Below are 19,004 nucleotides of genomic sequence, written 5' to 3'. Positions count from 1 at the left end.
GCGCAATTTGCCGGGCTGCAGGGATGCAGTAAAACTTCATTCAATCTATCGAAACCTATCGATTGTTAAGTCGGCTAATTTTACTATGCTTATAGTAGGGGGATTCACGATTCTACAATCCGTTATTATTCTCTACAAATTAAATATATATATAGAACGATACTCAACTAAATGAAGCTAAGCTTAATTTTGTGATTGATATTTTTATATAAATTAATAAATAAATTATAATGCACAATATGTCTGCATCAAGTAAAATTCTTTAAAATATTGAGTCAGGAATATCCGCTTTGATTTAAGAATCATTTCGCGTCGTTTTCATTTCAGTGTTTGTAGAGTGATGTCATTTACAAGCGCTCTTGAATGATTATTTTTTAATGTGATTATAATTATTATTAGTATACAGAAAATGGAAATGCGCCGCCTTATTATGTCTCTCCCGCCTTATGCCATTGCAATGTGAAATCATTGAATATGAATATATTAATGTAAAATAATTTATTAATTTATTTATAATATGAAATCTTTATAATTTGTTATTTTAAATCTTGATTATTGGCTTATATTATTAAACCTTGACAATTTGTTTATAATACAAAATTTTTAAAAATTCCTTATATCTGCCGATTATTTGTGAATGAGGGGCGATTTACTGCCATCGCCGGCTCGTTATCGATAGTCGCCAAGTGCCGATATCCATCAGGTCGCAGGTTCCAGGTCTTATTTAACAAGCTTTCAGCGATTTCTCAATGAAAATGATTCGGAATCGCTTTGGCAGCCTGTCGCATGTCTCCGCCCAGCTGCAGCGCCATGTCCAGCAAATGTCCACGAACGCCGCAGCCTCGCCGGCGGAGGGAGCGACGATCAGTGAGTTCCGTACGGCGGTATCCAATCCCGGCGAGCATTCAGCGATGCAGGTGGCCAAGTTCTACACCATTCCCGCGGAGCAGAAAAAGCAAATCTTCAGCGGCGGCGGCCTGCCTAAACAGTACGAGCAGCAGATCAAGACGTTCACCGAAGCCTGCCTGATGGTCCGGAACCCGGCCCTGGAACTGCTGCAGTACATCAAAGACGGAGACCTGACCAAGCCGGTAGTTCGTTATGTGCTGTACGGAGAGAACGGCACAGGCAAGACGCTGACCATGGCTCATGTGTTGCACTACGGTGCCCTCAACGACTTCCTGCTGGTCCACGTGCCCTGGGCTCCCAACTGGATGAAGCGGCCCAAGGAGGCGTCCAATGCCGCCGGCCAGGAGGGCATGATTGACCTGCCATTTGACGCTGCTGCCTGGCTGGTGCACTTCAAGGCTCAGAATGGCCCGCTGCTCCAGCGGTTGCAGCTGAAAACCAGCAAGGAGTACGTGTGGAGCAAGCGCGAGAGCACGCCGGCGGGTTCCTCGCTAATTGAGCTAGTTGAGCATGGAATAGCACGCATCAAGTACGCCTCGGAGACCACGGCGGCGCTAATTGCGGAACTGAAACAACTCTCCACCGCTGGCCAGTGCAAAGTAATGGTGGCCATTGATGGCTTCAATGCCTTCTTCCATCCGGTTACTCGCATTTTCTCCGACAACAAGCAGCTCGTGACTCCGGATCGGGTCACGCTCACACAGCCCTTCCTCGACATCACCAACTACGACTGGACAAACGGAGTGTGCGTCCTGTCCGTGGACAAGATCGCAATGACCGAGGGCTACATGGACTCCTATATGCCTCGCTATCTGCTCGGCAAGGAGGGCTTCGAGCATCTAGATCCCTTTGTGCCCATCCATGTGGAGAACTACACGGACAAGGAATTCCACAGCTACATCAGCTACTATCTCGACCGCCACTGGATCAACAAGACGCCGCAGGGATTCGAGGAGCAGCTCAAGTTTATGAGCAACAAGAACCCCTACTCGCTCATGCAGCTCGTGAGGGCCTTGTAGAGAGCGAATGTCCTATGTTTGTTAGCCAATAAAGTTAAATGATTTGTTATTAACCAGAACGATGCCGATTGCTTGCTCTACGCTCACAATTCGATTTGTAATAATGAGTCTGGCAAATTCAAATTGGAAATTTATTTAACGATAATCAGCAATACATAATGATGCACAGTACTTTCGTACGTTTACATATATGTGTATGGGGTTTACATGCAGTGTGTTCAATGCTCGAAATCAATACAAATCGGGCTGTGTTCAAGTTTAGTGTGTCTTGTGGCTTCAGAAGCATCGTCAACAAGGTCTAGATCTAGGCCTAGTCCGTGCGGATCTGCTGGCTGCGCTCTCTCTCTATTTAAGACTATATCTTAGGTTCCGTTCCGATGTCGGTGTGAATGAACAAAATAATAACTAGGCTGCAATTAACATTTGTCGTCATATTCGTATGTATATTTGCATAATTTCTATTACAATTTTAGTTGCTTTTAACAACAATAACAATTATGTATGTATGTATGTGTTTGCATATTTTCTCTGATCGGATGTGGTTTGCTATGTCCGCTACATTAGCATTATCGTAGGCGAAATCGGTCTCCTGCTCCGATCTGTGTGTGTTTTAGATTCTCGTTTGCGTTTCTAATGTTCATTTGGTTTAAACTTTACGGCTTTAGGTGAATATGCTGATGCTTTGAATATGCGTACGCGCGTATGATCGTGTGGTGTTGCATATGCACTATGTGTTATAAATCATACCGCTTGTATATACTTGTTATATATTATTCATGATCGTTTGCAGTTGCTTTCTCTGTCCTGGCGACGTAACAAATAAAAATAAAAAGCCTCCTCTTCTAAACGTAAACATAATACAAAAGGCATTACAACAAAAAATGGGATAAACTTAAACGCAGAGTTGGAAAAGCAATAGAGTTAAGCGACTGCGAGAAGGATACGTATGAGAGTAAGCATAAGGAGATATATATATTCATTTATATAAATTACAAATTGATGACATCTTCGCATGCGTCAGTGGTAAAATTAAAATGTTAATAATATGCGACAAAACAAAACAAGGACATTTGGCTCGACTGGGACCATCCTTGAATGCGTCCATTCGATTCGGCCCGATCCATCGAGGCGTTCTCCACCTCCTCCTCGTTCTCCTTCTTCAATTCTTCTCTTCCAAATGCTCGCAGGGCCCAACACACGGATTCCAAAGTCTTAGATCGCAGACCCTCGTGATCCTTCGAACCCAATCCTCGAGAAGAGGTTGCGTGCGTGTGGGGTGGTGGGTGTTTGTCTGGTCGGTTAGTTTTGGTTTTGGTTGGGTGGCTGAGGTGTTCGTCTGTTCCTCGGAGCATTTGTCTACTTAGGCTAGTTTTCTTAAACATAGATTTACTCATTCGTTTCGTTTTGGTTTCCACCCTGCCGAAATCTTGATGAAATCAATGCATGACAAGTTTCCAATGTTCTCATAGTTACTACATCTACCTTTGGAGCTGTGTGTGGCTGTGGGTGTTTGGATGGGTATGACAGATGGGCGTGAATACTTCCGGATGAGGCATCAATGATGGTGAGGAATAGTTGAACAAACAGCGAACGGCAGCGGGCGGTGCATCCTCCCATCTGTATTATTTCTTGACAAACTGATAGGGGGCAGCGGGACGGTAGCGCATGTTGGGTGGCACAGCGCCACCGATGCCACCGCCAGTGGTGGCCACGATGCTATTGGCCATGATTCCGCCACCGCCGGCATTACCCAGCCCGGCGTTTCGGCCATTGAAGCTGGCCGCACTGACGACCATTCCGGGCGGTGAGGCTCGCACAATTGCTTGCGGTGGCAAGGTTGTGTGCATGGCATTGCCCCTCTGGGCGGCTGCAAAAGCGAACATAGAATCTATGGTGTATGGACCAGGAGAGCCCAGACTTACCTGGCACATAGGGTTTTGGCTGGTGGTACGCATTGTTGTGTGAGCGAAAATAGACAGTCTCCTCGTTGTGGCGATAGTGTGATTGTTGCTGAAACTTTTGTCTGTAAGAAACATGGAAGTTTAGCTAGACTCGAGGCTCGTACAGGACATTGATCTGCAACCCACCTGTAGTTGCCGCCGGAGCGCTGGTTCCCATTGGCATTGTTGTTGCCGGATCCAGCTGCACCGCCATTTCCGTTTCCGCCTCCACCACCGCCTCCTCCTCCTGCACCACTACCTGCCGCATTCGACTGCTGTTGCAGCTGGCGAAGCGTCAGCTTCTTGGCCGCCTCCGGATCCTCCATGAGTTCGCGGTACTGCTCTTGGCGGATGTCATCGTGCTTGTCCGGCGTGAGGTACCGCCGAATCTCAGCCAGGGCATACGCCACACGAGCGTACGCCTCGGCGGGCGGAGCAATGGTGGACACCTCGACGTGCAGCGGAAGATTCAGGTGGGCGTACTTTGCGTCCGCGGAGTTGCGCAGCTCCTCCTCACGGGCGCGATCCTTCATTGAGAAGCGACCAAGTATGACGATCTTGCACTGCGTCTCCTCCTGCAGGCGACGCAGTGAGTTGCCCTTGGGCCCCAGTAGCTTGCCCACATAGTTGAACTTCTTGTCCTTGATGGGCACGTGCACTTTTTGGGACAGCTTGATGGTGCGCTGCTGGTAGACATCGGCGTACTGGTCTCTCGTGGGAATGCGTCCGTTTAGCTGCACACGCTCCAGAGCTGAAAAAACAGAGGGAAATCAAAGTAATTACCATGAAGTGCCCCGGACAAATCAATTTACCTTCGTCAATTAGCTTCACCGCCAGGGGGAAGTGGTTTTCCATGCGCGATCGCTCCGTCATGAGCTCCTGCATGTACTTCTGGACCGCCGGCGCCGGCTGGGCCTTCTCGCCGTCTGCATTGGCGTTGTGTTCGTTCTCATGCTCCCCGTTGCTCGTCCCGCCGCTGCCGCCGGTGGGCACCACTCCTGTCCCGGCCCCCGCAGTTCCCGCTGCTGATCCACCGCCGACTCCCGTCGCAGTGGAAGCCACCGCAGAGGCCACCGCGGATGACCCTGGCACGCGCAGTCCGTTCTCCGCCATTTGTCGTCCTGCCTTCGGGATCGCTGTCGCTCTATCGTCCTGCTAAGTTGCCGAGTCTCGGATTTTCCGTGCGCAGATTGCGGGCGATCGCTTTTGCTGTCGATTCGGTATGATTGCTAGCTTAGCACACTTCAGCCTTCCCAATGGCCCTAATTTTTCTCTCTTTTTCCAAGTGTGTATTTTATTCGGACATTTACTATGTCAGCGGCTCGGTCCGGCAACTCCGGTCTCTCGCGCTGTCTCTCGTGCTTCTGCAGCGTGCTGTTGGCTGCCAATCGGCGGTGCTGTTAAGGGCGCATAGTTGTTATCGGTTTGTAGACACTGCCTAACGCTACACATTAACAGAGATGCGTCAGGTGCATGGCAATAATTTTAAATAAGCACTTAGGATTTTTAAATTACAAATATAATTTAAATTCCTTATGCGAATGGTTTTAATGAAATTGATAAGATACAACCTGCGGCTGCACATGATGGCGGGGTGTTATCGGCACTAACCGATAAAACGCTATCGAATCGGTGATGCCGATCTACCTATCGATGTCCTACCACATACATATTTTTTCAGCCAACTAATTCTGCAATAGCAGAATTTTGTATTCAAGAGTGGGAGTTTTAGAATTCACAAATCCTCCAGACCAGAAATCCCCCAAAACGCAATGCCGCGCGACTACGACAGAGACTACAACGAGGACGCCGCCGACTACAAGCGGAAGCGACGCGACGAGGAGCCAGCGGCTACCGGTGCTCCAGAGACCCCTGAGGCGGATGGCGGCGGACACACCACCAGCCATGCCGCCCTGCGGGACACGCCCCAGCTGAATGAGAAGACCAACGCGTACCTGCAGGAGTGCCTGCTGGAAAAGAAGACGCTCGAGAAGAAGCACATCATCACCAAGCGCTTGCTTGACGACGGTGAGTTCGGCGCTGCGACATGTAAGCTATAGTGGATCTAATTGCAATTTTTCATGGCCACGCAGAGGTGGAGAAGATCTTGGTCAGCGGCCGCATACCAAAGCCCGAGATATATGCCAACGTGTACAGCGAAAAACCCATCCGCGTGGCCCAGAAAGTCTTGTTCCCCATCAAGGAGTACCCCAAGTTTAATTTCGTTGGCAAGATCCTGGGACCCAAGGGCAACACACTGCGGCAGCTGCAGGAAGAGACTATGTGCAAAATGGTGGTGATGGGGCGCAACTCGATGCGCGACCACGGTAAGGAGGAGGAGCTTCGCAGCTCCGGAAATCCAAAGTACGCCCATCTCAGCCGCGATTTGCACGTGGAGATATCCACGGTGGCCCCTCCAGCGGAGGCCTATCACAGGATCAGCTATGCGCTTGGCGAGATCCGCAAGTTTATGATACCCGACGCCAACGACGACATTCGGTTGGAGCAACTACGCGAGATGGATGGCAAGGAGCGCATGTACAAGAAGTCTCACCACTATTCCAAATCCTATGGCGACCATGGCGCCTATAGTTCCCGGTAGGCTTGTCAATTTTCTTTGCATTTTAAATGGTTACTGAGGAATTCCTCTCGTCACAGCACCCCGCCTCCTGCTTCTTCAAAGCCCAAAGTCTATTCGATTCTGGAGAAGGCTCGATATGTGATGGACGATCCCAACTATGGGATTGTAAAGACGCACAGGTTAGATAAGTTCAATAGCGTTAGTGATGCCTTTAGAAAGCCGGTATATGAAAAGCTTCTGAATGCTTCGCTTCAAATGACTTTCTTATGCTTTAAATAGTGGGCATCTAGGGTATCAAGCATTGTTAGAAAACCATTATTTAATCCTCTACTTTTTCAACAGATCACGGGACCACGAGCTATATGACCACCATGGAGAATATGATCGCTATGCCACACCGCCGCCCCAAACATCAAAGCACTCGACCCACCACGCCCAGTATGACAGTAGCTCCTACGAGCGCGACTATCGGCGTGAGTATCACCCCCACTCGTCCTCCTCTTCCTACGCGGCGGCCTATCCAGGTAAGATATCTAGGTTCTAGACCAATAATCTCTTCCCCTCAGCAGGCATGTAAAAATAAACAAAATGAAGAAAAGAAAAAGAATACGACAAATAGCAATGTAAACGTTTAAACTTAACTCGCGCAAATCAAAAAAAAAAAAAACTCGAAAACAAAACAAAATCTATCCAACTAAGCGACGATAAATTGAAAACGCAGAAAAAAAAACAGAAACCTAAAAAGAAAAAGAAACAAGGCCGCGTACCAAAATTATGAAAACGGCAACCCATCCCATTTTAACAAGATTTTAAATGCACTATGCCTGAACAGAGGCCAAATCAACTAAACCGAACAGCGACCAGTAAATCATCTTCATTAATTGGACGACTACTAACATACTCACAAGAAGCCAGAGCCAAAATATTAAAACAATCGATCAAACAATCAAATTCCTTAAATTCACACTTTGAAAACAAAACCATAAAACTTCATGGCAAGAAACCCAAAAATATTTGAACATGCTTAAACTATTAAATCCAAACTGAAAGGTTTGTGGAACAATTTTTTTGAAACGTGATGAAACAAAATGCATTTTACTCAAAACAATAACGTTTCGTAGGGTGTAGTGCATTCAAAACCGGTTAAACAATACATTTTTCTTTTTTTACAATGTATATATGCTAAGCAAAGAAAATCCAAAAACCAAAAACAGCACCACAGAGAACAGAACAAGAAACAATTTAAAGTCTAAACAACAAATAAAATTCTTTTCAAAATAGCAAAACCAAGCAACGGTCGTTCATCATCGTCATATCGACCAACCACCTCGGGCTCGGGATCACATTCATCTGCTCACTACGAAACTGGATCCCGATCTCGTGAAAGCGTGCGATATCGCTCGGCTCCATATCCGAAAATACGTTAACCCATCGATTTTCCAAAACCCCAAGAAACCAACCCCAACAACAACTACAACAACAACAACCACAACTAAACAAAGTTAAGCGTAAAGATTAAAATATATTCCAACGAATTATCAAAATGTTTGAAGTCAACAATCCAACTATGCACACCTATTAAATATAATATATAAACGAAAATCAAATAAAAAACGTAAATTTTTATTGCAATTGTTGTCCGATATTCAAATTGTGTTTAAAATTAAAACAAGAAACCATTAATGCAACAAATTTTATCCTCGAAAAGATTGTAAAAAAAAAGACATACTTCAATCAACCTAATACTAGTTAAAGCCAATACGAAAAAAGATCTAAACACAAGCGAAAACCCCCCAAAACAATTAATTTATCAAAGCATAATGTTAGACTAAGCTTGAAAATATTGTTTCATAAGATAAAGGAGATAAAACCAACATAAAAAGCAAAATAAAAACTACAAATGTATGTGCCCAACGACAAAGTAAGTATCGCCTGCGGACAGAGTATGAATAACAAACAACAAACCACACTATTCAGCAGTTAAATAAATTAACCAAATGCCGGCTTCGTTACAAATTCCGAATAGCAAAGAGTATTGTGAAACGTTAAACGTTGTCGTTTATAATTATGATTTCTTTTTTGTTTGTTTTCTTTGCGAATCAACAATTGTTTTATAACTTAAATATTATTTTTAACATAAAACCATAAGGACGTTTAGAACTGAATTTGTTTGCCGCTGAATATCCCTAAATAAAGTATAAAAGTATAATCGACGAATCCAGTTTAATTCGTGGGGGTGTTCAAAAGTTCATGGCTCCATCAAGGAATAGCAAACTGTCCACAGCAGAAATGGCCATATCCACGTCCCTCTTTTGTATGGTTTTCTTTTTGGACTGCGCCGTGTAGGTATATGACTCCCGGGACAACGAGGCTATGAATAGTTCCACTGCCTTCGCCACTATAAACACGGCCTCATTGTTGGCCATATGCAGATCCGGATCCAGTTTCATTATGTTCCGTATCCTGGCCAACGGCAGTTGTGTCATCTTGGCTTCGTTATCAGCAGGGCCCTTGTTGCCATTCGTCACTGGAAGGAAAGCAGCAGTAGGAGAAATCCTATCTGAGTGCATCTAACTTACCTGGTTTTTCTGCCAATTGTTCTGTTGTAGATTCCGCCTCAGGATTTTCCGGCGATTCCTCGGTGATATCCAAAGCCTCCTCTGTTTCCGCTAGCTCCGCCGCCTCGGTCTCCATGGGCTGCTGACGCTCCAAGTCCTGTTCTTCCGAGAATTCAGCCTCAAATAGTTCCTCGCTGGCCATTGCGCACGATAAAAATTGAAAACAAACCAAACCAAGGCAATCCAAATACCATATTTTTAGAGATGAGTATCAAAGCTGCCGCCAAAAATATCGATATTGCACCATGTATGAAATCGAAATGGTGGCAGCTCCGCTATCTTCTCGTCAAAGCTCCTTAATAAATTGATTTAACTTTTTAAAATTAACTATAGTAATTATAATCCTTCTAATTTTCAAACACGACGTTTTGTACGTAATTAAAGAAGTCGACATTATTGATTGCTTACAGTATTGTACTGAGAAAGTTGGCAGCCCCAAAACTTCATACGGTTGACAGCTCTGGCACCATTTTAGTTCATTGATATACATACTGTTTTTCAGTCTACGTGCATTTTAATTGTAATTTTTCGGTAAAGATTGATATGATAAAAATGGAAACCCCAAGCGAGTTTGCTGAGAAGCAGCCTCCTACCCACGACCACCAGCCGCGTTTGAACGAGGTGGCCCAAAAGTTTCTGGCCGATTTGGACGAGGAGCGCCAGCGATTGTCCGCGGACTTTCCACTTTGCGCACTGCTAATCGACGAGGGTAAAATCAATTCGGCTCTTTACAGGGTATTTTAATGGTACTAATCCCACATTGCAGCTGTGGACCGCGTCTACTGCACTGGTCGTATTCCCGGCAAGGAGTTCTACGCAGACGTGTACAAGCAGAAGCCGATGAAGATTACCCAAAAGGTATTCGTGCCCGTAAAGCAGTATCCCAAGGTGGGTTTTATACAATTAACTGTCCCCTCCGTCCGCAAAATAAATCCGTATCCTTGCGCAGTTCAACTTCACTGGCAAGATCCTGGGGCCCAAGGGCAACTCGCTGCGTCGCCTTCAGGAGGAGACCCAGTGCAAGATTGCCATTAAGGGTCGCAGTTCGATCCGCGATCGTAACAAAGAGGAGCAGCTGCGCAGCACAGGCGATCCGAGATATGCCCATCTTCAGAAGGATCTCTTCTTGGAGGTCAGCACGGTGGCCACTCCGGCGGAGTGCTATGCCCGCATAGCCTACGCCCTGGCCGAGATCCGTAAGTATCTTATTCCAGACAAGAACGACGAGGTTTCGCACGAGCAGCTGCGCGAGCTGATGGAAATGGATCCCGAGTCGGCCAAAAACATTCACGGACCCAATCTGGAGGCTTACAGGTAAGGGGGATCTTTTACCCTATGCATACCGATGCGGTTTGCCTTTGGGCATAAGAATAAAAATGTATTATTTTGCAGATCTGTCTTCGACAAGAAGTTTGGAGGCAACAGCAATGGGGCTCCCAAGTACATCAACCTGATTAAGCGAGCTGCGGAAAATCCGCCCGAGTAAGTTACTTGTAAAGTATAATTTTGTATAATTTAATGACCCCACCAGGAGTAATGGACCTGAGAGTCCTCGCGTGATAGTAGTGCCTTGGATCCTAGCCAACATGTGTTAACCCAGCAACTAACATTTCAATCTTTATAGAGTCGACGATGTGGAGGAGGTGGCCTATGAGTATGAACATCGTATGCCCCCCAAGCGTCCTCCTACGGGCTATGAGTACAGCAAACGTAAGTTGATCCCAAGCATGCATTCTTTATTTGGGTAGTGCCGGGGACTATAAACATAAGATAGATTTCCCCCTAAATGCACTCCGCCAGTTTTTGGGGATGCACCTTTGACAGGAACTTTGGGTTATAGATTAGATCATACTATCAAAACCAATAACAGTGATCGAGCAAGCTCTCAGATCAAACTATATAATACACTGGAATGATTAATATTATGCAACGATTCACTTCTTTATAGTAATTACATACACGCATAAATAACTACAAATAATAATCAACCAATTTTATAGCACGTCCATCAATAATACCGACAAACGCTGCGGCATATAAACGTCCATATCCGACTGACATGAAACGTATGCGCGAACCGCCCATCAAGTCCTATAAGCCCAATCCGTATACAATACTTAAAAAATATAAATAATAGAGCTCCGGTTGATTTCGTCGCACACCGCTATAAATGAAAACAAAGGACAATGCTTACGTTATAAAATCCATGCTGGGAGCACATTGAAAATACTTTAATCAAGATGAAAGCAGCATTCAAAATGATGCTATCAATAAATAAACATTAACATTTATAAAACGCGCACTTGCGCTATCAATTTCCACAAACAATATTAACCTTAAATTCTTATTCCCATAAATATGTTAAACTGTTGGCATGCCTTTTCTGGACCATTTCAACAGATAATAAGTCAAATAATTCCTATTATGTTTAAATTATGATTTCCTGAGTTCGTAATTTCTTATGAATTAAAAAAATGTAATAAAAGGATACGCATTAAATGAATTTAATAAATTCTCAGCAATCAGATCTAACTATGCCCGATTCTTTTAAATGACTCGACCCCCTCATTTATAATGAATATGCATTACGTAATTAAACAATTGTCTCACTAGCAGTAGAATCAAGAGTTATATATCTAATAAAATAAAACGGTACGAACTTATCACATTGTTTAATCAAAAAAAAAAAAAAAAAAACGAAATGAAGATTACATCAAGACATTTAAGTGCGTCTAAAAATAAGTTAATAAACAATTATAAATTTATAAATGAGCAAAAAAAGAACATTGAATAAACATATAAAGAGTTTGCATAACTAAAATATTTCAGGTTTTTTCAAGAAAAGTATTTATTTTTTAAATCTGATGGGTAAGTAGCTTAAGTGTAACTTTTAATGTCTAAAATAAGGATGAGTTTAATAAAGGCTTAAAACAAATGTCTGTTTATCTTTGGATATATTTGCTATCAGGGTTTTCTTTTCACGGGGTTTTATTTAGTATCTTTAACAAAGGATTTGGAGCGTTGTTCAACTAACATTGATATTGCAAGGGCCTCCCAGTAAAGCTGGCTATCCAGAACTTCTTCCTCATCTCATTTTCATTAGCTTCTGTGGAGCGTTTATGTTCCTGGGTTTGTAATCTTAGGAGGATTCTCTGATAGACCTCATACGCAGTTTGGGGCTGTCCACAACGACTGTGGCCGCACTGCTCAGAGAACTGCGGCTCCTCGACGTAAGTATCCTCGATCGAAAAAGGATTCTCGCTGTGCGGTATCATCTGAATGATATGGATGTTGCAGGCCAGATTCTTGACACAACTGATAGGCGAGCACTCACCTTTGCTTGTTTCACTGGCGCTGATTTACTTCGCTGACTAGATGTGTGTCCTGGCCGCTAAGCAGTTGACAACTGATCCGGAAGGCAAAGCAGTTGCTTGAGGCTTGTGCCACCACCATTAGTACCACCCCTACAAGCCACCATATGGTTGCCAGGCCCTGCGCACGTTGCGGAATTCCTCCTCCCACTCCTGCGCCGCGTTGCAGCTGCAGTGAGCTCCTACAAGGACCTCAGCGCTTTGTTGTCCTGGTCGCGCGTGTGTTTTCCCCCGGCCACTCTCAAAAAGCATGCCCCGAATCCTGCCGGTCTGGATGTGTGTGCGTGTGTATATAGGGGTGGATTTCGTTGAATGGATTCAGCTGGGTCTATAGCAGCTCTAGTTTATTTCAGTTTTACATCCGACAAAATTGCATACATTGTTTTTATGTACTCATAATCTGTTCACATATATATAGTTTCCTTCACAATGATTCGGTAAGCCACTTGGTATCGCATTTTGTTCCGCTAAGTTAAAATCAATTATGGTACTAATCTCTCGATTAAGCGCAATACTAAAGCAATCACACTAGGCTAATTCGATCCTATAGGTAGCGTATCTAAGTTCAAGTAATGGTTCACAAACAATTTTACTTCAAAGGAGTCTAAAACATCGATATTGGAAGTAGAGGAAGCTGAGTTGGAAGTGTAAAATTTAAATAACCTATAGCTCTGGGAAGTTCGCTTCCCTGGAAAATCGCTTTCCCATATAATACAGTAACAAAGCAACACCTATCGCCAATTTGCCAGGCCATCGACGTTATCCGAGGGCTACATCCCAATGTCAAGCTCATCTGTTGCGGTGCGCATCTCCAAACGTAATCACGTAATGCCGGTGGTGCAGATTTTTGGAGTGGTCTTGAACTCAAACTGCTTCAGAACCGGAAGGTCACTGCCAACTGGAGCGGGGCCAGAAAGAGGCCCAGCAGCCAGAGGCTAATGTTCCGTCCGTGAGCCGCCGAGTCCTTGCCGGAGGAGGAGGTGTCCGCCGGGGCCGGAAGCAGAGATGGAGCCGGGGTGCTTGGCTCCGGGCCAAAGCGAATGGTAGCCATGTGTCGCACTTTGTTCGGCAGTACCTCGCACTCGTAGCGCTCCTCGGTGGCATTGGATGCCAGGGGAACGGTCAGGGAGAACTGATCGTCCAGGGCGTAGATGTGGTTGAATATATTCATTCCGCTGGATACCTGTACCTTCTCCTTGTACCAGAGAACCACGTGGTGTGCAGCTTGAAGAGAGGTGGAAAATCAATACTTGGCATGCACTTTTTGGCAATTGTTTTGTTATCATAGTTAAGGGTGGCCAGACATATAATCATACCTTAATTCTTCTCATGACTTTTTCCAAAACAAAAAGCATGATTTACCGACTCACCATTATAATTTTTAACTGGGCACTCCAACTTGGTGCTGGTCGCGTTCTGCGGCACATAGATATCCACATCGCTGTGCTCGAAGTATGGCTCTGGGACTTTGGGATCAGCGGTGGACTTGGCCAGGTTACCCGGAGCCCGCTGCTGGTCCTCCTCGTAGTCGTAGTCCTTGCTGGTGTCTCCAGTCGACGGGGCAGTGACTGCTCCCCCGGCTCCCCCTCCGTTTCCGCCTCCAGCGGCCGATGAAGATTTGGCTGGGAGTGCCTCCGGCAAGGTCAGCACACCTGGAACAAATGGTAATTAGACCGGGCTTCCGAACACACGCAGATTAAGCTACACGGATAAAAATGAGCTTGGTATCTGTTTGTGTTGTATCTATTTCTCGGATAAATATCAAAATCGATACATCGATGCAAGTGCTTCCGGCTAAAAGGGTAATTTTTGTGTCTGCTGCAGTTCTTTTTGCTGATATAGTATTAGTTCTACAGGTATAAACTGAATATATTATTTTTATTAATATTAATTTTTCTACTGTGTACTCATTGAAAAGCACTCGAAACGCTGCCAGCCCAGATTTCCGTGTCTGGCGATAGTTTCCAAGCCTAAGCCCCAAAGACGCGGAAGGCAGCATAAAACCATTAACGAAATACGGAACATGCCGCGCGGCCAAGCCCCTTTTCCATACGAAATTTCCCAGGGAGCGTGTCAACGCCCATTCTGGAGTGATATGATGGTTACAACTCCAGTTGGAGGTCAGGTCACGGAATGGAATCCGAATCGGGAATACTCGGCATATGCAAGCCACACGTTAGCGGCTATCCGTTTGTATCTGGATTTGGCTCAAGGATGTGGGTACAGCGCTCTGGTTGCGTCATTTGCACATTCGGCGCACTGCTTAATGGCTGCGAAAATGGCCAATTTGCCATATAATATTCGTGGGTTTATGAGTTCGGCGGGAGGGGGTGTGTGTGCCAAAGTTATTAGTTTTGTTTGCACTCTCGTTAGGAAAAATTGAAAGACATTGGCAGACAAGTCGGGACACCTTTCTTAGCCTTGGCTCAGTTGTCCGTACAAGACGGGACGGTTCTTGTTTGCCCGGAAAATGCGATTTGGGTCAGCGGAAAATGGGGATGATTCTATCTTCCCAAATTATGAAGGCAGTATGGATCAAGTTGAATTTATTGCCAGCGGCTCGGTGGGTGTCTTTGGGAATTTTCGGTGCCCAAAAGTATGCTATTAAAACATTGAAGTTCCTGAATTCAAGATATAGGGGAGTTCCCATATGATTTCAATTCACTTGGGAATTTGCCAACTCTTGAACGTTTTGCAATACTTCCACCATTCTAACGATTTTTGATAACACTTCAAGAGGAGGTCAAGATATTTGTGTATTCAGGGTCAAGTGTAGAAAGTTACTGGTCATCCGTTTATGGGAATCTGTCAACTCATGTGGCAAGCCCGTCCAATCACACGCTTCTGTTGTCCTCCCCGTATAATTAATATCGATAAGCCGGACTCAAAGCCGTGGAACGCACGCATGATACGGCAATTACCTCGCCACATTCTCATCCCTTTGACAGCTCATCATCATCCATAGCCCCATGTACCAGAGATCCACTCCGGACCCACTCCCAGTTGCTTAATTATTCAAGAGCCACTTTAATCATGTTGATATTTTTAACAATGTGCTCATTCCAACCCATACCCCCGCACCCCGGCCACCCATTTCATTTACTGTTCCACTAATTTCTCTATTCGGAAGCACTGAACAATGCTCATACACGGGCAGAAAAGTTGGCATACAAGTAAAACGGAAGGATGAAATCCATCCAACTTATTTAAGTATTAAAGCTAATACTAAAGAGAGAAGTTGCATATATAAAGAATATCATTTTTCCTTAAAATGGGTTGTAGTTTTTCTTTCTGTGTATACTCATCGCGCGTTGGGAAGACATGCCCTGCTTACAAGTGGTTCCCAAATTGTCGTCAATTCAATGAATGACACACGTTCTTTCAGGCAACTTTTCCCTCCCTCTGCCCCTCTGCCTCTCTCCCACTTTATCCCCCCATCCCGCCCCCTTCTATAACTCCCAGCCACCGTTTAAGGAAAACTTTGCCATAAAGAGTGTCGACCCTATGAAGCACTTCGGCTTTGATAGTTTCGGTTGGCAGACAAGTGTTTTATGGAGTTTGGAGCCAGCTCCATTTGCGGATGGCGAAAATGCAACCTCCGGTGAATATCTAACCATTTGATTGATATTGATATGTGTGATGAGGCAATCCCTATATCAAGTCAATATATATTCATAATGAGTAGCTATGAGTAATATCTTTGCATGACTTAACATTTGGGGGACTTTTGTGGGGATACTTATTCCGTATAACTAATTCCCAAACATCTCAGTGATTCATTGCAGTTCTTTTACTGCCAATGAATCCATTCATTAAGTCTTGTGAATAACGCGAATGATGCCAGTAGCATATGTTTTATTTAACAGTCGCACACACTTTTGTTAAAGTTTTGCCCTATTGGGTCAGTGGAAACACGGGGTAAGTGCAGTGTAATCCATCGATTACTTAAGCGCCCACAACCACCCATACACAAGCACTGGGAAAATGTCTATCCAGGATTATAATCTCTAGATTATGCAAATTAGCGCGGATGAGTGGGTTACGAGTAGCAGCAGACAAACAAGAAATTCACAAGTATTTCTTTGTGGCTGAATGATGTAAAGCCCATGGAGGGCCCTCCATTTCTTCCATGGAAGAACCCGCATATGTAAATGGTGCCGAAAAATCCACTGCCCATAAAGATTACAAATTGAATCGAAATTAATTTGTCTTTCCTAATGGAACACTGTATGCGGCAAAAGATGAGAGCGATGCACCGATTTTACCTGGGAACTGGACAGATCCGCAGGCGATAAGAAGGAGCAGCCAGAGATGCCTCATTTCAGTCGCTTGTTTATGATTGAGGGTATGCCAATATCCACTCCTCGAAATCCTTTGCACTTTTTCAAATTTTCGTATGTGGTTTCCAAACCAGTTTGCTTTTTGCCACCTTTGAGGATAAACGGCGGCCGAGACACTGAACTTTGTTTTGTCACCAGGGTTTTCGTGGGTTCTGAGCTCTTTTGCGTGGGCTGTCGTTATCGTTTCTGTTGTTCGCCGAGGACTGCCAGTAAGGAATATGGACTGCGATTGCGAATGCCGATGGAGGGATATTCAGGTACAGTGGGGTGTCGAAAAATGAACACGAATCTTCAAGTCAAGACTAGTGGCTGAGAACCAGTTGAGTTCATAAACAGTTTTACAGGTTCTCTAGCCGAAATAATTCAAAATATAAGTTTTAAGCAATAAAAGTCTTATAATGGACGTAGTTTATAAATTATAACAAACACTTTTAAATAAAATATTTACAAAAGTTTCTCAAATAGCTTACCAAAAAACAATTTAATAGTTGTTCAACATGAGTCTTCCAAGTTAGCGAAGTTCTCCTGTGTATTTTTGTGCTTCAAAAGCATAATAACCGAATGCGAATCCGAGTACGAATAACTGAACAACCGAAGGCGGCGAAGGAGAGCAGATGAGTCATGTTGCACAGTCGCAGGAGGAGTGCCCAATTGGAAACGCGGAAAAGCGTCGCATTCGCTGCACAACAAACTACCAATTTCCCACTTGGCAAGAGAGAGAGAGAGGAAGAGAGAGACAACCTAGGTCAATTCCACTTCCAATTTCCAGCATTCCCTTGCAGTTGGTGCATTCTACCCATCCCACTCCCACCCACAGCAGCTGGCCGCGTTGCCAACCACCAGTCGCATAAGAGAGCGGAAAAACTCTAAGCGCTTGCTCTTAAGTTGCCAACGCAGGGATTCTGCGCGCCTCTTGGAACATTTCAATTTTCTGAGCTATTCCACCAGAATTCTCACATTTCCCTGCTGTCAGCATTCTATTCTTCCAGTCTTCTGCTGGCTTTTAGCTTTGTTGTTGTCGCCCTTGTTGTTTGATTAATTTGTTTTCAAAAGAAACGAATTCTCGGAAATTCTACGAATGCATTCCAGTGTGTTGGCTCTGGTGTGTGCATGTAAATATAAATATTTGATTAATATCCACGCCCATCCAATCCCGCTCCACTATCAGTCTGCTCCACAGAATCCGAATCCGAACCCGAATCTGATTGTGGATCTGGATCTGAATCCCCTTGGAAGCGTTCTAAATTTGCGGATGTTTACAAGCTTGGCACCCAAAAAAGAAGACAACGCAAACATCGCACCATTCTAGCACTGAAAATAAAATTAACCATATTCTAATTTAATACCTTCATGTAAAAGCACATCTAGCGCAAAACTTAAAGACTTGTAATCAATATCTATAATATAGAATCCCGAAAATCAGTAATAATTTTATTTAAATCTTACCTTCTAGATAGCAACCACATTTTTGCGCTGTGTAGCGCACACACAGTCTCAAAGAGATCTATCTGTGCAAGATACATAATGCAATGCACTTTGTTTTATGCTCGTAGATTAATTTTAATTGTTTGTTTGTTTGTACAGTGCAAATGTTGCATGTATCTACATTTTATGCGGTCGCTGTCGCACCCATAAATCGTATCTGCATCTGTTGCGCCAAGCATCCAAGTATCCGTATCTCAACCGATGTAGGCGTCATCATCAGAGGCAGGAAAAAAAATTGGAGCGGGGATATTACCCCTTGGAAATCGAGGAAATCACGGCTTCCCAGGCCGACTGTATTGGAGCCCTGAGAAAATGGCGCAATTGCATCAAGCAAATTGTCTCCGGGGGATGCAAATAAATTTCCGCGAATCTTGGACCGCAACTTGAAGACTGTTCTTCGGGTCTTGGATTCTTCGTTTCGTCGTGAAGAAAGGGAGAGGGAAAGGAGCGACATGTGCTGTTTGCAATGGCTGGAATTTAGCCCGAGCATGTGGCATAATAAAATTGTATTTCGCAACTTCATTTTAACTTAATTGGGTCTTGTTAATTTGGATTTTACAAAATGTTTTGTTCAATTTTTTGTGCACAATCCACATGGCCAACGGTCCACATCCGTTAATTCATATTAATGGCCAGGAAATGCTTTCTTTCTATAAATACAACCCCTTTCGAAAAGAATGTTTTTAAATAAAATTATTTCGCGCCACATAATTCACGCTCTCTTAGCGCTCTCTTCGCGCT

At 44.4% G+C, this 19,004-nt stretch overlaps 7 protein-coding genes and 1 long non-coding RNA gene across 9 annotated transcripts; 4 read left to right on the top strand and 4 right to left on the bottom strand.

The window, feature by feature from the left end:
• The first annotated feature begins 673 nt into the window (after positions 1-673).
• On the top strand, positions 674-1,987 carry LOC117135989 (28S ribosomal protein S29, mitochondrial). Its single transcript, XM_033296604.1, has one exon. The coding sequence runs from the start codon at positions 750-752 to the stop codon at positions 1,926-1,928; it is 1,179 nt and encodes a 392-aa protein (XP_033152495.1). The 5' UTR covers positions 674-749; the 3' UTR covers positions 1,929-1,987.
• Positions 1,988-2,344: 357 nt separating this feature from the next.
• Positions 2,345-5,220, bottom strand: LOC117135985 (KH domain-containing, RNA-binding, signal transduction-associated protein 2). Of its 2 annotated transcripts, XR_004459067.1 has the most exons (5): positions 4,681-5,220; positions 4,016-4,619; positions 3,851-3,951; positions 3,411-3,795; positions 2,345-3,354 (listed from the first exon to the last, which is right to left on the bottom strand). XR_004459067.1 is itself a non-coding variant. In XM_033296600.1 (4 exons), exons 1-4 carry the CDS (start codon positions 4,979-4,981, stop codon positions 3,551-3,553), a joined length of 1,251 nt encoding a protein of 416 aa, XP_033152491.1. In that variant the 5' UTR covers positions 4,982-5,220; the 3' UTR covers positions 2,345-3,550. The 2 variants fall into 2 exon arrangements, 1 of the variants encoding a protein (XP_033152491.1); XM_033296600.1 differs by having other exon boundaries at positions 2,345-3,795.
• Positions 5,221-5,522: 302 nt separating this feature from the next.
• LOC117135988 (KH domain-containing, RNA-binding, signal transduction-associated protein 2) lies at positions 5,523-8,662 on the top strand. The gene is made up of 5 exons (XM_033296603.1): positions 5,523-5,896; positions 5,962-6,466; positions 6,527-6,628; positions 6,792-6,973; positions 7,731-8,662. Exons 1-5 carry the CDS (start codon positions 5,641-5,643, stop codon positions 7,874-7,876), a joined length of 1,191 nt encoding a protein of 396 aa, XP_033152494.1. The 5' UTR covers positions 5,523-5,640; the 3' UTR covers positions 7,877-8,662.
• Positions 8,663-8,665: 3 nt separating this feature from the next.
• Positions 8,666-9,269, bottom strand: LOC117136003 (DNA polymerase epsilon subunit 4). The gene is made up of 2 exons (XM_033296618.1): positions 9,029-9,269; positions 8,666-8,976 (listed from the first exon to the last, which is right to left on the bottom strand). Exons 1-2 carry the CDS (start codon positions 9,207-9,209, stop codon positions 8,690-8,692), a joined length of 468 nt encoding a protein of 155 aa, XP_033152509.1. The 5' UTR covers positions 9,210-9,269; the 3' UTR covers positions 8,666-8,689.
• Positions 9,270-9,533: 264 nt separating this feature from the next.
• LOC117135991 (KH domain-containing, RNA-binding, signal transduction-associated protein 2) lies at positions 9,534-11,764 on the top strand. The gene is made up of 6 exons (XM_033296606.1): positions 9,534-9,776; positions 9,834-9,955; positions 10,017-10,381; positions 10,460-10,549; positions 10,692-10,777; positions 11,068-11,764. Exons 1-6 carry the CDS (start codon positions 9,611-9,613, stop codon positions 11,199-11,201), a joined length of 963 nt encoding a protein of 320 aa, XP_033152497.1. The 5' UTR covers positions 9,534-9,610; the 3' UTR covers positions 11,202-11,764.
• Positions 11,765-12,004: 240 nt separating this feature from the next.
• On the bottom strand, positions 12,005-12,641 carry LOC117136022 (ventrally expressed gene D protein). The gene is made up of 2 exons (XM_033296639.1): positions 12,402-12,641; positions 12,005-12,342 (listed from the first exon to the last, which is right to left on the bottom strand). The coding sequence occupies exon 2, from the start codon at positions 12,340-12,342 to the stop codon at positions 12,097-12,099; it is 246 nt and encodes an 81-aa protein (XP_033152530.1). The 5' UTR covers positions 12,402-12,641; the 3' UTR covers positions 12,005-12,096.
• Positions 12,642-12,741: 100 nt separating this feature from the next.
• On the bottom strand, positions 12,742-16,991 carry LOC117135996. The gene is made up of 3 exons (XM_033296611.1): positions 16,704-16,991; positions 13,809-14,090; positions 12,742-13,662 (listed from the first exon to the last, which is right to left on the bottom strand). Exons 1-3 carry the CDS (start codon positions 16,756-16,758, stop codon positions 13,313-13,315), a joined length of 687 nt encoding a protein of 228 aa, XP_033152502.1. The 5' UTR covers positions 16,759-16,991; the 3' UTR covers positions 12,742-13,312.
• Positions 16,992-17,700: 709 nt separating this feature from the next.
• On the top strand, positions 17,701-18,200 carry LOC117136030. The gene is made up of 2 exons (XR_004459068.1): positions 17,701-17,890; positions 17,947-18,200. It is a non-coding gene; the product is annotated as an uncharacterized LOC117136030 (long non-coding RNA).
• Positions 18,201-19,004: the final 804 nt, after the last annotated feature.

Source organism: Drosophila mauritiana, chromosome 2R, assembly GCF_004382145.1.
Source record: "Drosophila mauritiana strain mau12 chromosome 2R, ASM438214v1, whole genome shotgun sequence".
Taxonomy (NCBI): domain Eukaryota; kingdom Metazoa; phylum Arthropoda; class Insecta; order Diptera; family Drosophilidae; genus Drosophila; species Drosophila mauritiana.
This window is presented reverse-complemented; position numbering and strand designations above follow the sequence as displayed.

Coding starts and splice junctions, on each gene's coding strand:
- LOC117135989 (XM_033296604.1), top strand. CDS start 750: ATGAAAATGATTCGGAATCGCTTTGGCAGCCTGTCGCATGTCTCCGCC.
- LOC117135985 (XM_033296600.1), bottom strand. CDS start 4,981: ATGGCGGAGAACGGACTGCGCGTGCCAGGGTCATCCGCGGTGGCCTCT. Junction 4,620..4,680: donor GGTGAAGCTAATTGACGAAG/GTAAATTGATTT, acceptor CTGTTTTTTCAG/CTCTGGAGCGTGTGCAGCTA. Junction 3,952..4,015: donor CGCTCCGGCGGCAACTACAG/GTGGGTTGCAGA, acceptor TGTTTCTTACAG/ACAAAAGTTTCAGCAACAAT.
- LOC117135988 (XM_033296603.1), top strand. CDS start 5,641: ATGCCGCGCGACTACGACAGAGACTACAACGAGGACGCCGCCGACTAC. Junction 6,467..6,526: donor CATGGCGCCTATAGTTCCCG/GTAGGCTTGTCA, acceptor CTCTCGTCACAG/CACCCCGCCTCCTGCTTCTT. Junction 6,629..6,791: donor GGGATTGTAAAGACGCACAG/GTTAGATAAGTT, acceptor CTTTTTCAACAG/ATCACGGGACCACGAGCTAT.
- LOC117136003 (XM_033296618.1), bottom strand. CDS start 9,209: ATGGCCAGCGAGGAACTATTTGAGGCTGAATTCTCGGAAGAACAGGAC. Junction 8,977..9,028: donor ACAATTGGCAGAAAAACCAG/GTAAGTTAGATG, acceptor CTTTCCTTCCAG/TGACGAATGGCAACAAGGGC.
- LOC117135991 (XM_033296606.1), top strand. CDS start 9,611: ATGATAAAAATGGAAACCCCAAGCGAGTTTGCTGAGAAGCAGCCTCCT. Junction 9,777..9,833: donor CGCACTGCTAATCGACGAGG/GTAAAATCAATT, acceptor CCCACATTGCAG/CTGTGGACCGCGTCTACTGC. Junction 10,778..11,067: donor GGGCTATGAGTACAGCAAAC/GTAAGTTGATCC, acceptor CCAATTTTATAG/CACGTCCATCAATAATACCG.
- LOC117136022 (XM_033296639.1), bottom strand. CDS start 12,342: ATGATACCGCACAGCGAGAATCCTTTTTCGATCGAGGATACTTACGTC.
- LOC117135996 (XM_033296611.1), bottom strand. CDS start 16,758: ATGAGGCATCTCTGGCTGCTCCTTCTTATCGCCTGCGGATCTGTCCAG. Junction 14,091..16,703: donor CGGATCTGTCCAGTTCCCAG/GTAAAATCGGTG, acceptor CATTTGTTCCAG/GTGTGCTGACCTTGCCGGAG. Junction 13,663..13,808: donor CCCAGTTAAAAATTATAATG/GTGAGTCGGTAA, acceptor CCTCTCTTCAAG/CTGCACACCACGTGGTTCTC.